The 15,418-nt window shown below is 48.2% G+C and overlaps 1 protein-coding gene across 3 annotated transcripts in view; it reads left to right on the top strand.

Annotated features, from left to right (window-relative positions):
* Positions 1 to 12,266, top strand: part of tmem184ba (transmembrane protein 184ba) — a 60,774-nt gene extending 48,508 nt beyond the window's left edge. For 2 of the 3 annotated variants that reach the window (XM_067974562.1, XM_067974561.1), the window contains exons 8-10: positions 4,175 to 4,369; positions 7,342 to 7,362; positions 10,213 to 12,266. In XM_067974562.1, coding sequence (XP_067830663.1) covers positions 4,175 to 4,369; positions 7,342 to 7,362; positions 10,213 to 10,451 — 455 coding nt within the window. In that variant the 3' untranslated portion in view covers positions 10,452 to 12,266. The remainder of the gene's footprint in view (positions 1 to 4,174; positions 4,370 to 7,341; positions 7,363 to 10,212) is intronic. The other variant, XM_067974563.1, reaches the window with a different exon arrangement.
* The last annotated feature ends 3,152 nt before the right edge of the window (positions 12,267 to 15,418 follow it).

Here is a 15,418-nt window from a genome sequence, read left to right as displayed (position 1 = left end):
CCCCTCCCCCAAAACAAACTCTTTGGTCTTGCTTCCTCTCCTGCTGCCGTTCAAAGGCTCCGCAAAACCTGTCTCTTTCAATCGCCTCCCTGAGCTTCCCCCCCACCTCCCCCCCCCTCAATCGCTGCTTGTATCTGTTTACCCTCCCATGAAATGCCTTGGGATGCTTGCTGGGTCAAAGTCATCATATAAATGCGCACTGTATTATTGGCACTGTACCTAGTTGACAACTGAAGAACATCTCTCTGTCCTTTCTAATTCTTTTGTTCTCTGATGAGGCCACATTTATCCCTACAACAGCAACTTGCATTTATGTAGTGTCTTTAATGTGGTGCAACGTCCAAAGGTACTTCACAGAAGCGATTTGTCAAAACAAAGTTTGATACCGAGCCACTTAAGGAGATATTGGGACACGTGATCAAAGAGGTAGGTTTTGAGGAGAGAGAGAGAGGGGTTTAGGGAGGGAATTCCAGAGCTTAGGATCTAGGCAGCTGAAGGCACGGCCGGCAATGGCTGGGCGACGAAAATCGAGGATGCGCAAGAGGCCAGAAATGGAGGAGCGCAGAGATCTCGGAGGGTTGTGGAGCTGGAGGAGGTTAGAGAGAGAGGGAGGGGCGAGGCCACGGAGGGATTTGAAAACGCACGACCAGACGCAAATGACTGGTATGAAAAGACCATCTGGTCCGTCGAGCCTGCCCCACACGAGTGACGCCTGAAGCATCAATGATTAGACACCCACTACTCATCACCCGCCCTGTGATTGTCTGGGAGAGGCAAAAAAAAAAACAGATTTTAAAAAAAAACCCAAGGCCAATTGGCCGGGGTGGGGGGAGAAAAAAATCTGGAAAATTCCTCTCCCACCCCACTTTGGGAGGCCGAAACTCCTCCAGGAGACCACGTTGACCCTGCTTGTATCACCTGGGATTTCACCTGCCTTTTTTATAAGATGCGATCTCCGCCCCAGCCAGGAACTGAACCAGCTCTCTTTCGAAGCTTGCACGTGCTGGCAATTTGTTCCAAAGGTCCACTGCTCTCTGGGGGGGGGGGGGGGGGGGGCAAAGTCCTGAGAAGGTGCCAGGGTGGGGGGTCTTCCTCCTGGAAATGCTGCGGTCCTCGTGTCGATGGTGTTGGGTGGGGGGAGCCCCAAAAGCGCGCGTTTCTTTTCCTTTTTGAAATGTTGTCCTGAAGGAGACCAATGTACATTTTTTGAAGAATGTACACATTCTTTCCGGCGGTTCAGAATAAGATTTGCCGGCTTCTTGCAAGCTTGTAACTTGCCCGTCGGACTGGGTGACTTTAATTGACCGGACGGCCTGGGTGACTTTAATTGACCGGACGGCCTGGGTGACTCTGATTGGAGCAGAGAGCGCCCTCTGCTGACGGGACGGTGCACGGCCACAGACCTGAGGCTCCATTTTGGGAATGTTTTAACTGTGGGAACTGTATCGTAAGAGGCTGTAGTCGCACTAGGCCGTACGTAACCTGGCCAGGAGGAGCAGCTCCCCCAACACCGCAAGAATATAACCAGGGTCCTTCAACCAGACCACTGTTGTCGCGCGGTCCGGATTATTTCTTCTGTGAATTTTTTTCCTTAACCGATTTTTCTTCTCTGCTGGTGTGAATTTTTTTTTTAAAAACTTGTGCATTTCTGTAGTGCCTTTTATGACTTTTTAGGACACCCCAAAGCGCTTTACAGCCAACGAAGTGTAGTCACTGTTGCAATGTAGGAAATAAGGTCCCTGTTTTAGTGATGTTGGTCGTGCGATAAACATTGGCCAGGACACCAGGGCAAACTCCCCTTGCTCTTCTTCGAAATAGTGGCCGTGGGATCGTCCACGTCCACCACCTGAGAGGGCAGACGGGGCCTCCGTTTAACGTCTCATCCGAAAGAAGGCAGCTCTGACAGTGCAGCACTCCCTCAGTGCAGCAATGGGAGTGTCGGCCTGGATTTTGCGCTCAAGCGGAGTAGGATTTGAACCCACGACCTTTCGCCTGAAAGAGTTGGTGCGAGAAATCAAACGCAAATTGTGAGCTTAGCGTTTTAAAATAGTCAGCCGGGCTTCTCCGATGGCCGAGGTGGGTCACTGTGTCCCACCCTGTGTGGTGCGGAGCCAAACGGATTCGGAAAGTTCAAGGTTCAATCCCTGCTCTGCGCTCGTTTAGATGACTTCTTTTGGAAGCTACAATTTAGCCTGAACACCCTCGACTCGGAAAGGGGGGGGGGGGGAAAGAAAAATCAGCTCCTGATTGCTATCCGGTGATTCCTGCTGGAAGGTGCATGCTTGTGGAGGTTGGGCTGGGGCCAGACCAGACCAGACCAGACTAGACTAGGCTGGGCTGTGATGGCCTCCCCGGCCTGACTAGGCCTGCACGTGGAGAATGGGTGTGATGCCGGAGAGCTTCAGGCACCCGTCTTGCCGCAAGCCAGCAGATTCGAGTTCAGAGTGGCCGGGGGTTTTGCTTTAAATTGCCGGCGTCCAGCCCCTGAGAGAATTAAACCACATTGAAACGTACAAAATTCTTACAGGGCTCGACGGGGAGGATGTTTCCCCTGGCTGGGGAGTCTAGAACCACGGGTCACAGTCTCGGGATACGGGCTAGCCCATTTAGGACAGAGAGGAGGGGAAATCTCTTCATTCAGAGGGTGGTGAATCTTTGGAATTCTCTCCCCCGGAGGGCTGTGGAGGCTCAGTCATTGAGCACATTCAAAACAGAGATCGATAGATTTCAACATATTAAAGGCATCAAGGGATATGGGGATGGTGCAGGAAAATGGCGTTGAGGTAGACGATCAGCCGTGATCTTGTTGAATGACGGAGCAGGCTCGAGGGGCCGGATGGCCTACTCCTCCTCCTATTTCTTATGCAACCAATGTTTGTAGCTCTATTGAAGGGGCCCCGAGTCTGCGAGCATTCCCTGGCTGTGTGGGGTATCTCGGGCTGCTCTCTCCAGATTGTCCCTTCAAAAATGCCCGATCGAAATGCAGCCTAAAATTTGAACTTGACCTGAGCAGAAAGAAACCTTTTTTATTTTAATTCCATTCTCTCCCCTCCCAAACCAAATAAGTCGACACCCAGGCCTTTGCTGGTGATCTTTGACCACTAGAGGGTGCATGAGAGCAGCCTGAGTGATTTTGGGCAGTGAAACAAGCTAACACAGGGCAATGTGGGATTCTTTACTGTAACCACTCCTGCCTCCTACCCGTGGGCACCGGTTACCCTCCCAAGCGGCTTTCAATGATGCACAAGTGTCGGCAGACTATCCGACTGCAAGGGACGTCACAGTCGAGGCCGGTCCTATACTTGCCCAACGCCCCTCCCTCCCTCCCTCCCTCCGTGCGTGGACGTGCACTGGATCGCAGTCAGAAGCGAGGGAACCTGGCCGTCTTTTCCCCTTCCCTCTCCAAGCTCGGGCACTAATTTGTGCCGTCCTGACTCGGCGCGAACCAGGAATCGAATCCAGGTCCTTCTGGGCCTCTACTGATGGTGTGTTGATGAGTTGGACTGCCCGGTGTTGGGAGGTAACGAGACACGTGCAGAGTTGGCCATGTCTGGGGACAGGTTGAGCAAAGGCGTGAATCCTTTCTGTTACACAGGTCTTCCATGGGTGGTTTCCATGAGCTGTGGCTCAGTTGGTACCACTCTCGCCTCGGAATCGGAAGGTTGTGGGTTCAAGTCCCACTCAGACTCTAGGCTAATGCTCCAGTGCAATACTGAGGGAGTGCTGTACTGTTGGAGGTGCCGTCTCTCAGATGAGACGTTAAACCGATGACCCCTCAGGCGGAGGTAAAAGATCCCATGGCACTATTTCGAAGAAGAGCAGGGAGTTCTCCCCGGTGTCCTGACCAATATTTATCCCTCAACCAACACCTAAAAACAGATGATCTGGTCATTATCTCATTGCTGTTTGTGGGATCTTGCTGTGTGCAAATGGGCAGCCGTGTTTCTCTACATTACAACAGTGACTACACTTCAGAAAAAGTACTTAGTTGCCTGTAAGGCACTTTGGGATGTCCTGAGGTTGTGAAAGGCGCTATATAAATGCAGTCTTATTAGAAGAGTTGATGCTTAGCGGACATGTCTTCCCCACTCCGATCTCTCTCGTGTCATGTGGCTGTCTCCATTTGGCGGTGATGACGTACAATCCGTCTCCTGCACGCTCTGTCTTGTTTCAGGGATGCTGCTGGCCATTCTGGAGAAGTGTGGGGCCATTCCAAAGATCGATTCGGCCGACGTCTCTGTGGGTGAAGGGACCGTCGCCGCTGGATACCAGAACTTCATCATCTGCATCGAGATGTTTTTCGCGGCCATTGCGCTGCGCTACGCGTTCACCTGCAAGGTTTACGGGGACAAAAGAATGGACTCGCAAGGTAATGGCGGCCAGCACCCGTTCAAATAATGGCAAAACTGCGACCGCGGGGGGACTGTCAAGGGCATTACCGTAAAAATCGTTGAATAAAATTGTTAGTTGATAATCCAATGCCGGGGGTGAGGGGGAAAAAAAACGTACTTGCCGCAATGTGTAGTATATCTTCTGCTCCCACGTCTCCCCATCGCCAATGGTTCGATTCACCGCCAGTTTTTAAAAAGGAAATTAAGGATTCCAAAATATAAATATAAGATAGTCACTAATAAATCCAATGAGGAATTAAGGAGAAACCTCTTTACGCAGAGAGTGGTGAGAATGTGGAACTTGCTACCACATAGAGTAGTTGAGGCGAATAGCGTAGATGCCTTTAAGGGGAAGCTAGACAAAAACACTTGAGGGAGAAAGGAATGGAAGGATATGCTAATAGAGTGGGAGGAGGCTCGTGCGGAGCATAAACACCGGCATAGACCAGTTGGGCCGAATGGCCTGTTTCTGTAAATTCTGTGTAAAATTAAGGATTTAAAAATAACAATCCATTGCCATATTATAAACGGTTGATTGGGAGACTATGGCACTAACGCAGCCTCTTGGTTTGTGCCGATGTTGCTATGGTAACATTCACATTCTTACTGCAGCAGGAACTGACCTGTTCTGTCGCAACATGACAATCCCAGCCGGTACAATTTTAAATAATTTGTGTGCACGAGACTGGGAGCCTCTCATCGAATTATATATATATTTTTTTTAAAAAAACAGCGTCCAGTTTATTAAGTGCCCAGGAGGTTCCTGCCGAACACTGAGCCCACCGTAGTCCAGGCTTGGCACTGCGCTGTGACATCGAAGCCAAGCGGGAGGCTTTTCCAGAGGCCATGCCCTGCTGTTTCCCAGAGTCTGATGTGGGCTTTCCACTGCCTTTGAGTGTTGCTGTGAAGTGGAAACTGCTTTGCAATGACTCAAAAGTTTCACGTTATCCAAATCCCATGGTTGAATAACAGCCTCTTAACTGTTTATAATCTCTCTGTTTTAAACCAAATTTCCGTGGCAATGACTAACTTTGCTTTCCTGCCCACCTTGGGGTGATTTTATACATGCAAGATAATTTACTGGTTGGGAGTGTTTAATATATTTCCCCCGCTGTCACTCTCCAAGGACTACCCTCTTCTCCCACCTTCCCATCGTGCCTCCTATACACCTCGATCCGAGGGAGCCGGATGGTGCAGTGTGATTTGTGGGTGGTGTCAGTACCCACTGTTGGTGTTGCTATGGATCGCTCATTGTGGGGGGGCTCCCCCCGCCCCGCCCCGTGCCCAACTCTCCATCCCGGGTTGGCGAAGAGGAGCCTGGCGGAGAAATACCAGTTGAAGAGTGGGTTTTGAAAACTGGCCGCTATGCTGAACGCAGCGGCTTGTTAAAGTTGGAGGGACAGGTCCCTCCCATGGAATGAGCCGATTCGTTCGCAGTCACGGGCAAATCCTCCCTAATCCCGATTGTGGATAACGGGAATGTTTGATCCCCAATCCCACTCGTTAATCTCTGATAGGATTTTTATGTCAATAACCAATTTAAATAATAAGACTGTCAAACTTCCATTTCACAGCCACTCCCGAGCTCCGGCCACTTGCTTTGAGAGATTCAAACCGGGCCTTTATCCCTGTTGTATGTCCTCTCGACCTGGGGGAACAACTTGTGCACACATGAAACCTGCCATAAAAACAGAAACTGCTGGAAATACACAACATCTGTAATGTTTCCAGTTGTTCTGATGAAGGATCAACAACCGACGAAAGCCTTTTCTCTTTACAGATGTTGTGCGTTCCCACTATTTAATTCCGATTTCCAGTATTTGTAGTGTTTCCACCCCCTCCCCCCCTCTATTTGTGAGATCTCTAGGTCCCAGCTTTGTATTAAACCCGTGATTTAGGGTAATGAACAGGCACTGCCCACTGATGCTGGATGGATTACCAACACCTGTCCAAATTGTACAAAGATATATTTGGTGCAGTTATTGGAAAATGTGGCAAAGTTAACACAAAAGGCTTAACTCCAGCTTTTTTTAAAAAAAAAAGGGGAGCTCCTCGCAAATTCTGAAACAGCTGTTCCAGAGGTTCCACGGCCCCAGGCCCTTGGCCTGTTCTGTCCTAGCTGTGCTGTACCCTGTTGCCTGCATGGCAAGAACGGTGCGCCTCTCGAGCCAACTAGAAGGAGGCATAACTTGGTTTCTCACCGTCCACAATTTCCCCCCCCCCCCCCCCCCCCAATCTTCCGCCCTCACCCCACACGGGATAGTGCCCGACCTCTGCTTGGTCCATCCTGCTGTTGGCACAGCTGGGCGCCATCCCACGCAACACTGGGAGGGGTTTTTGCTGGATGTGGCATTCATGTCGATGTTCGGCTGAAACTGACTGGGGTCCTTGTGTGTCACACCGCCACAGGGTGATGTTACTGGGCTAGTAATCCGGAGAACGTGAGTTCAAATCCCACTGCGGCAGATTGAGAATTTGAATTCCGTTTTTAAAAATCTGGAAGTTAAGAGCTAGGGGGCATCGGTAAAAGTGACCATGAAGCTGTCGGATTGTCGTTTTTTTAAAAAACCCAACTGGTTCACTTAATGTCCTGTAGAGAAGGAAACTTGCCGTCCTTGCCCGGTGTGGGCCTACGTGTGACTCCAGTCCCACGCCAACGTGGTTGACTCTTAACTGCCCTGCGAAGCGGCCTTGCAAACCGCTCAGTTGTATCAAACCGCGAAGAGTGGTTTATGAAGGACGCCCACCGCCACCTTATCAAGGGGCAACTAGAGATGGGCAATGAATGCCAGCCGTGCCAGTGACGTCCACATCCCGAGAATGAATTTTTAAAAAAAAAACTAAGGTGCCAACCGCGAGGGCTCTTTTGTGTGGGTTTTATTTCTCTTTCTCTCACATTCTTTCTTTCTCTGTCTGTCTCCTGCTTCTGCCAATCTTTCACCTCGGATAGTCCTGGCGTATGGTCCCTACGGTAGGCTGAATTTACCTTTTTTTTTATTTACTAAACTTGATTCTTGCTCGGTGAATATGCTGTGTTCTCCTCGGAGTTTTATTGGCCCGATGCTCTGTTCTCCTGTGGGAAGTGTCGGTGCAGGTCGTTCCAGCTCAGATTGCGACCACTTTGACCCTTGGTTGGGACTGCTGGAAATGCACGGCAGGTCCTTGAAGGGAAAAGACGGAATGACGGTTTGGGTTTCGATCTTGTGTCAGAACTCTTTTTTTTTGCTTGCAATCTCTTTCGTTTGTTAACTTTTAAAACTTCCTGATCAAAACTCCAAGTAGAAAGAATTCCATTCGGAGCGATTACAGGGCTGGTTACTAAATCGGGTTCAGGCGATGGAATCGGTCGTGCGATCAAGGACTGGTTCCTAACTCTTCCCTGACCCCAGGCTTCAATCCGTGCCTTGCAATCGCAGGGCATGGTATTTTTGAGTGGGGTGCCTGGAAATTTATTGCGGGTTGAAATTGGGCAATGCCCTGTTAATGAGGACGTGTTTGCACAACTCAAATCTTCCATTTGCGTTTCGACCAACGCATTGGCCCAGGGATACTTGGGGGCGAGACGTTAAACCGAGGCCCCCGTCTGCCCCCTCGAGTGGACAAAAAAGATCCTGTGGCACTATTTCAAAGAGCAGGGGAGTTCTCCCCAGTGTTCTGGTCGGTGTTTATCCCTCAACTAACATCACTAAATCAGATTATCTAGCCGTTTATCTCATTGCTGTTTGTGGGATCTTGCTGTGCTACGTTTCCTTACATTACAAAAGTGACTACGCTACAAAAAGTACTTAATTGGTCGGGCGCTTTGGGACGTCCTGAGGTCATGGAAGGTGTTCAATAAATGCAAATTCATTCTTTCTTTACTGCCTTTGCTAAGCAGAAAGAAAAACCTTTGCACTTATATCGCACTCGATCCTGGTCCTGGAACGTTCCAATGTGCTTTACCACCAATGAAGCACTTTTGAAGTGTAGTCATTTGTTTTGTAACGAACACAGCAGCCAAATTGCGCAGAGCAAGATCCCACAAATAGCACTGATTTGGTTTTGGAGGTGTTGATTGATGGATGAATGTTGGTCCAGGCACCAGGAGACCTCCCCGCTCTTTCAGTACGCTGTGGGATCTCTTGCGTCCAAGTGAACAGGTGGCCTCGGTTTTAACGTCTCATCCGAAAGACGGCGCCTCCGACAGTGCAGCACTCCCTCAGTACCGCGCTGAAACGTCAGCCTTGAATTATGTTCTCATGTCCTGCAGTGGGAGGCAGCCTGTTTACTCTGGGTTAATGGGTGGGACCTTTTGCGTTGCCCACATTCAGCAACTGCGAGTCTATCTAAACTTTGCTGATTGCCTGGCAGATAATTGTGTTGAAATTACTGGTTAGTTTGCCTTGTGGTCAAATTCTGACAACTTGCTAATTGCTCAGGAACCATCCATGGAATGTAGCACTAACTGCACTAGGCGTTACTCTGACACTCAGCCCTGCTGTGCACAACTTTGCTTCTGTGCCATCCGGTAATTACATGACTTCCCTGCTTCCCAAACAAATTAATATTTAAACTTCACTGGGTTTGACCGTGTGCTTGTGGATCAATGGGACAATTCTGTGTGTTCTTGGAATATGAAAATAACCCCGTTCGTCAGATAACCTGTGTCACACAGGATCATATCTTGCATCACAGAAGGAGGCCATTCGGCCCATTGCACCTGTGTCAGCTCTCACAGAGCAATCCACTTAGTCTCATTCTCCTGTTTTCCAAAAAAAAATTTCAAGTATTTATGCATTTTCCTTTTTACTAACGATCATGGATTCTACTCCACCACTGGCGTTCCATGGCCTTGCATGTCCCTATCTCTGTAACCTCCTATAACCCTCAGAGAACTCTGTGTTCCTCCAATTCTGGCCTCTTGTGCATCCCTGATTTCCTTCGCACCACCATTGGCGACCGTGCCTTCAGCTGTCTCGGCCCGAACTCTGGAATTCCCTCTCTGCTTCTCTCTCCTTTTCAAGATGCTCCTTAAAACCTACCTGTTTGACCAGGCTGTCCTAATATCTCCTTATGTGACTCAGCATCAAATTTTGTCTGATTACGCTCTTGTGAAGTGCCTTGGGACTTTTACTATATTAAAGGTGCTATTTAAATGCAAGTTATTGTCCTAACAACCCTCTGTGTAATCTCCTAACCTCTCCCTTGGTCCTTTTGGCAATCTTAAATTTATGCTTTCTAGTTACTGACTGACCAGTGGAAATAGTTTTTCCTGATTTACTCTCATCAAAAGCCCTGTACGATTTTGAACAGCTGTATCAGGTCCCCACTTAACCTTTTTTTCTTTGACCTACCTGCTCAGAGTTTAGTTCTTGCGGGTTACTGAGTGTGTCTTAGAGCTTGCTCTCTTGTCTGGAGTTGAATCCAGTGCAAAGGTCTTTGCTGTTACTATCTGCTCGAGATCCTAATTCAAATGCGTTGCATCACCTCAAACCACATCCCAGTGGAGCTGAGCCCAGAGCATGAAACTTCTCAAAATGTCACACTTGCTGGCACTGATTTTAGCAATTTCCTGCGGAGAAGCCCCCAAGATAGAACATGTGGAAAATGGTGCTGTTCCCAAAAACTGCATGACGTGGATGTGGGAGGTTAGTCACCTCTGACCTGGGAAGTACCTGAAGTGTTCTTCAGATTGTTCGTGTGTGTGTGTGTGTGTGTGTGTGTGTGTGTGTACTAATGTAGTTGCCATTCCTGTTTACAATATTAATGACATTGGTGTCAAAAGGGTAAGTGCATAAGAGCCTGTTGGCCGTTTTTGAAAGTTCCTTGTTTCTCTTCCCAGGTCGCTGTGCTCCAATGAAGAGCATCTCCAGCAGCCTGAAGGAAACCATGAACCCGCACGACATCGTCCAGGACGCCATCCACAACTTCTCGCCGGCCTACCAGCAGTACACTCAGCAGTCGACCCTGGAGCACGGCACCCCTTGGCGCACCGGGCACATGGTATCGCGGACGCACAGCTCCGCCAGCATCCGCGACACGGAGAAGACTCTCCTCCTCAGCTCGGACGACGAGTTCTGAGCTTGGTGCTGGGGGTGGGGGGGCGGGAGGTTATCGACCCGTGCGATGGACGTGTTCTCAAATTAGGTTTGCGAAGGACGGCGTCGGCTGAGAATTGCGCCAAATCTTAGGTGACCGTTTTTCTCTTCAGTTGGGGAGCGTCTAAAATAAGAGAAGGAAGAATGACAAAAGCTATCATAGAAATCTGTAAAATCCCCATAAACCGAAGGAACTTAGTTTTGCCTTTTATTCATTTTAACCCAATGTTTTGCGGTCGAGTTGTAATCCGTTATTAAGGCTCCGCCTTGATCAATATTGGTTGGATTAAGCATATCAACCGGTTATTGGCCAGCCTGACGTTGTTTTAAGAATGTTTGATGGGAAGGGGGTTTGTATATCATGTAGTCTACAACTGGGTGGTGGGGGTCGGCCAGAGGTAGCTGTAACCGGGACAAAGGCAGCCTCGAGTCAGTCCTGGTGAAGGCTGAGGGCACAGAGACTTGTGAGAATCTGTGCTGGGCACTATGGGGAGTTTAACTACCGGCCTACCTGTGGGTTAATGGCTGCCCCCGTCAGCAGATCCCAGTGCGTTTGAGGGATAGGGTTTGTAGGAGGGGGATTGACCGGGTTCCCTCGCTATCCGCAGGGAAGAGTTCCAAAAGCAGAATCTACGTGGGAAGCTTTGCTGCCCGGCTGTGTCTTGACTTTCAACCCAACCTTTGTCTCTCGAAGGGCTTTAACTGGAAATTTTCAATGCCCCCGTGAGTTGGAACGCACCAAGCTCTCCGCAGATACCAGCACTCTTCCAAAGCTGCCCGAGGAAACCAGGACCGGATACAGTCTTCCCTCTATTTTGTGCCACGCTGCTCCCCCTCCCCCCAAAGTCACATGACTGTTTTACCACCGGACTGGCTCTGGTCTAGAGGGCATGACCAAATGTTTGCAGGGGCTCCAGACAAGCCCTCTATGTCGAGGAATGACCCGCCATGACTACTCATCCTGCCATGTTGTTTGTGTGTTTTTTTTTTGCCATGTTCACTTAGTGTTTTCTCGCTTTGGCTCGTATTTATTAACTCAGGCTGTTTTAATTTGTAGGTGAACACTTGATTTTCATTAGCCAGTGTAGGACTTTCAGATGACACTTGGTGGGGAGGGAGGGGTTAATTTTCACCTAACCTGCCTGTTGGGAAACTGACTGGATCGGGAGCAATGCTGGTTTTACACCCCGCCCTGATTTTACTCTGTGTTGACGTCAATCAGGAGTAATATTGGGCGGAGTGTAACTCCAGCGTTTCCCCACCATCTCCCGCCGGGCGGGTTAGATTAAAATGACCCCCTTTATTCTGGATTTTTAAGTTGCAGGCCCATTCTCGAGCGATCGTTGTTTTAGGCTGAAGCCCTCTAACTCGGCACAGACCAGGAGCTGAATCTGGATCTTTTGTGGGACTCGCGTGGCTCAGCCCCACACCAGTTGGGGTCTTTAGCAAATGAGCTGTCGTCAGGGAAACACAGCAATCCTATTTTAGTCTCTGGCCTGAGGCCCAAGTTCCCCATTGTTGCTGTGTTCTTTATTCTGGAGTAAATTTAATAAAAATATGCCCCCCCCCAAGAATAACATTTGCTATGTAGACTTTACCAGTGCAGATAACCTGGTGTAAAATTGGCAGGAATGTTTATTCCAGGAGGTTTTATATAAATACCTGAATCTTGCCAGTCTAAACATTGGGCTCTTACAGTCTGCCAGAGTAGCTGTACCGACCGGGAGGGATGTCAATGATTTCTTTTGGCCTGTTTTTGTTTGCAGTGGTGATCTTGGTGACTCCCATCAGCAGTTGAAGGGGTTGGGTTGGGTGGGTGGGTAGGAGGAGGGTGAACTGTATCTCCTTGGTACCTGGTGCTATCTGTGCCACCTTGCCTCGACTAACCGTGTGAGCCAGCCTTAGTAGCAGTAAGGCTGCGGTAGCATTTCTGTGGCAAAACCAACATGATAACCAGATTACAGTGCTTCTCTCTTCCCCCTTCCTTTTGTAGAATGAGGTGAATTTAAAAATGTTCTATAGTTCTGCATATTCACCTAAATAGCATTTGAAGTGAGCAGAATGTTATATTTTCAGTGATGGGGACATGATACCGATTGGAAGTTCAAAAAGTCCTTTAAAGGATTGTTAGTTAAACCTGTAGATGTGACGATGTGGTTTAATCAGAAGCTTCTTGCTTCTGGACGTTCAGGATGTTAGCTTGTTCCTCTGGTCACGTTCTCCGTAATACAGTGTACCAGACTGAATTCTAATTACTGTATGATTTCCATTACCTATGAAGGTTAATAGTCATCTCAATATTACACACTGTACCAGCTTGTGTTCTGAATATAGTTTTTCCTTTGATTTATATTGCACAAATATTTTCCTACAACTCTTTCGGAGAAACGCTCAAAAAAAAAGTGAACAACTTGTTCCATTTTCTTCGTTCACTGAACATGTGCAGTGTCCCCGCTCCCCCGCGGGAATGCGAGCTACCACAAGCAAAAGCTGGAACGGGAAACCAGAATTCACGAGGCGGCCTTTTAGACACGCACAGAAGGTTTGAGCCCCTTCTCTGCTGGGCACGAGAGACTTGTCGGGTGCACGGAATGTGATGCTGGGTTTTCCCCCCGCCTAGTGTGCAGTTTTTAACTGGAATAGTGTGGACCTCAATCCTGCCTTCACCAAAAGGGCAATTAGGGATGGGCAATAAATGCTGGCCACATCCCACGAACAAATTTCTTTTAAAAAGGCCGCAGAAGTTGCTTTACGTTCCTGCCTCAGTGGGGCTGTTTACCTCTCAGCGCTACATCTCATAGCTTAATGGCTGGCTAAACCTTTGCAGTACTCTGTGTTTTCTTTCTGGATCGAGTCGCCACCTCAACCTACACATGACAAAATGTGGCGACACTGAAGGAGGCCATGTTCCTGTAGGACCCCTTTTGATATATTCATTGTAGGTAAATCCAGTGGCTTTTTTTTTTGTTCAGTCATTATGTTGCCACCGAGAAAAGGCAGACTTTTTGAGAGAATGCACGATTCCCATTTCTTCCGTACCGGTGTATCTCTGGGTCTCTACACGCTGGTATCCACTTTAGCACTTAGCTTATCGTATGCTATCATATCACTAAAAGCTGGTGTGGGAGAGAAATCCAGAAATGCACAGTTTTCTCACATTATTATTGGAAGAAGATTTGTTTTAACAAGTAGAGTGCTGCATTGTCCCCATCTACAGTAATTGTTTGAACAATCTTTTGACGAGTGGGCATTTTGCACCAGGATACTGGTGAAACATGTGGGCAATTTTAACCTAACCCACCCGCCAGGAAACGGACTGGATCGGGTGCAACGTTGATTTTACATCCCGACTGGATTTTACACTCGTTTCTCACCTGGCCAGTTAGGTTAAAATTACACTCATGGTTCTTAAAGGCAAGTGATTTTATTTTTGCCAAAGTCAACTGTGATAAGCTTTGGAACAGATCTTAAAAATGAGTCTATAAAATGAAATAAGCTACTCCCAACAAGCTACTGAGAATAAATCGATCCAGTGCTCTTCCCTGTTGACTTAAGCTTGGTCGTTTAGGGTGATTATTTTGTTTTGATGTGTAACTGGGATTTGTACTGTTCCACTGGCTTCCATGATGGCATTTATTTTTGGTGTGGGGGTGAAGAAAGAGACGCAGATGCTGAATTTGGATTATTTGAATTATTTGAATTTCCATTGTCGAGTATTCCCGCCCATGTTGAAACGTGTGGCTGTCGAGCTGGTTGCAGGGTCATTGGGCTAAGGATGGAGCTCGCCTCGGCCACCGCATGCTACTGAGGCCGAATGTTTGCTAATCCTGAGCGTTTATATTTGAAGCCAAGAACCCAAATGCTCCCCACCAACCTGTTGTTCTCTTACAAGCCCCTGATTTATAATGCCGCTGTAGTTCAGGTAAAACTACCAACACCGTTGAGTCCTAGGAGGTCTATGGAAAGTTCTGGTGGTCTTTCGTGCACCAGTTGGTGAGTTATCAGACTAGGCTTTCTCCTGAATTACAGCGTGAAGTTTTTCCCCCAACTTTGGCAGCTTGAAATATAGAAATATGTTTTTAAAACCACATTTTCTTCCCTGATTTTAGTCTCTACCGTTTCCTGTTGATTTCCTTCAGAGGCAGCTTCCTACTGATCCACTTGAAGTCTAGATTCCTTTTTAGAAAAATATATTCCCTGTGAAATCTTCCGAGGTTTCAGCTGTTCAGGTAAAACGATTACTTGAGGAGAAATGCTGCCTATTGAGACCCACCCGCATAGTTTTGTAACTATGACCAAGTGCGAAAGGGGTCTGTTATATGTGGGGGTGGGGGGTGGGTGCAGGGAGCAGGGAGTACTTAAAGGTCAACAACCTCTACATTTCCTCTGATAGCAAATTCCAATCCTTGGATTTAAAAGGATGAAGAACTCTCCTTGCTGTCCCACTAGAGATCCTGCATGGTGATTCGTTTGGTGGGGAGGAGATATTCCTACATTTGTACGACGTTGGTTCGATTTTTATTTTATTTTTTCCCGCCCCGTGTCAGCTGCTGATCATCGTCTCCTCCTCCTCCGTCCTTGACCTAGCTGTACTTTTGAGTAAACTTGTGTAAGGAGTTTTTAAACCAGCCAAACTGCGAGGCTCCTGCCTCCGGCCTTGCTCAGGAGCCCACGGTCAGTTGGCCCTTCTAAGTTTTCCTGCGGAGCGCCAAAGGTGCCTGGAGACGGGGGCCTCCATTCTGATTTGGGGGGGGGGAGGGGGGGATAACTCGTATTTATGGGGTTGTGGTGTAATATTGTACATAATATATATATTGAAATAATGTATGATATAAAGATCTCAGATGACAGAAACACCTAGTTTTGTATCTTTTAGCCGTCATTTGTGTACATGAGCTCAACGAAGCTGCTTCTATTTTGGTTCTCGTGATGTTCCTCCTCAATGAAAGT

This window comes from Heptranchias perlo, chromosome 40 (genome assembly GCF_035084215.1).
Source record: "Heptranchias perlo isolate sHepPer1 chromosome 40, sHepPer1.hap1, whole genome shotgun sequence".
In the NCBI taxonomy this organism is placed as follows: Eukaryota; Metazoa; Chordata; class Chondrichthyes; order Hexanchiformes; family Hexanchidae; genus Heptranchias; species Heptranchias perlo.
The sequence above is the reverse complement of the archived record's forward strand: the minus strand, read 5'-3'. Positions and strand labels throughout refer to the sequence as shown.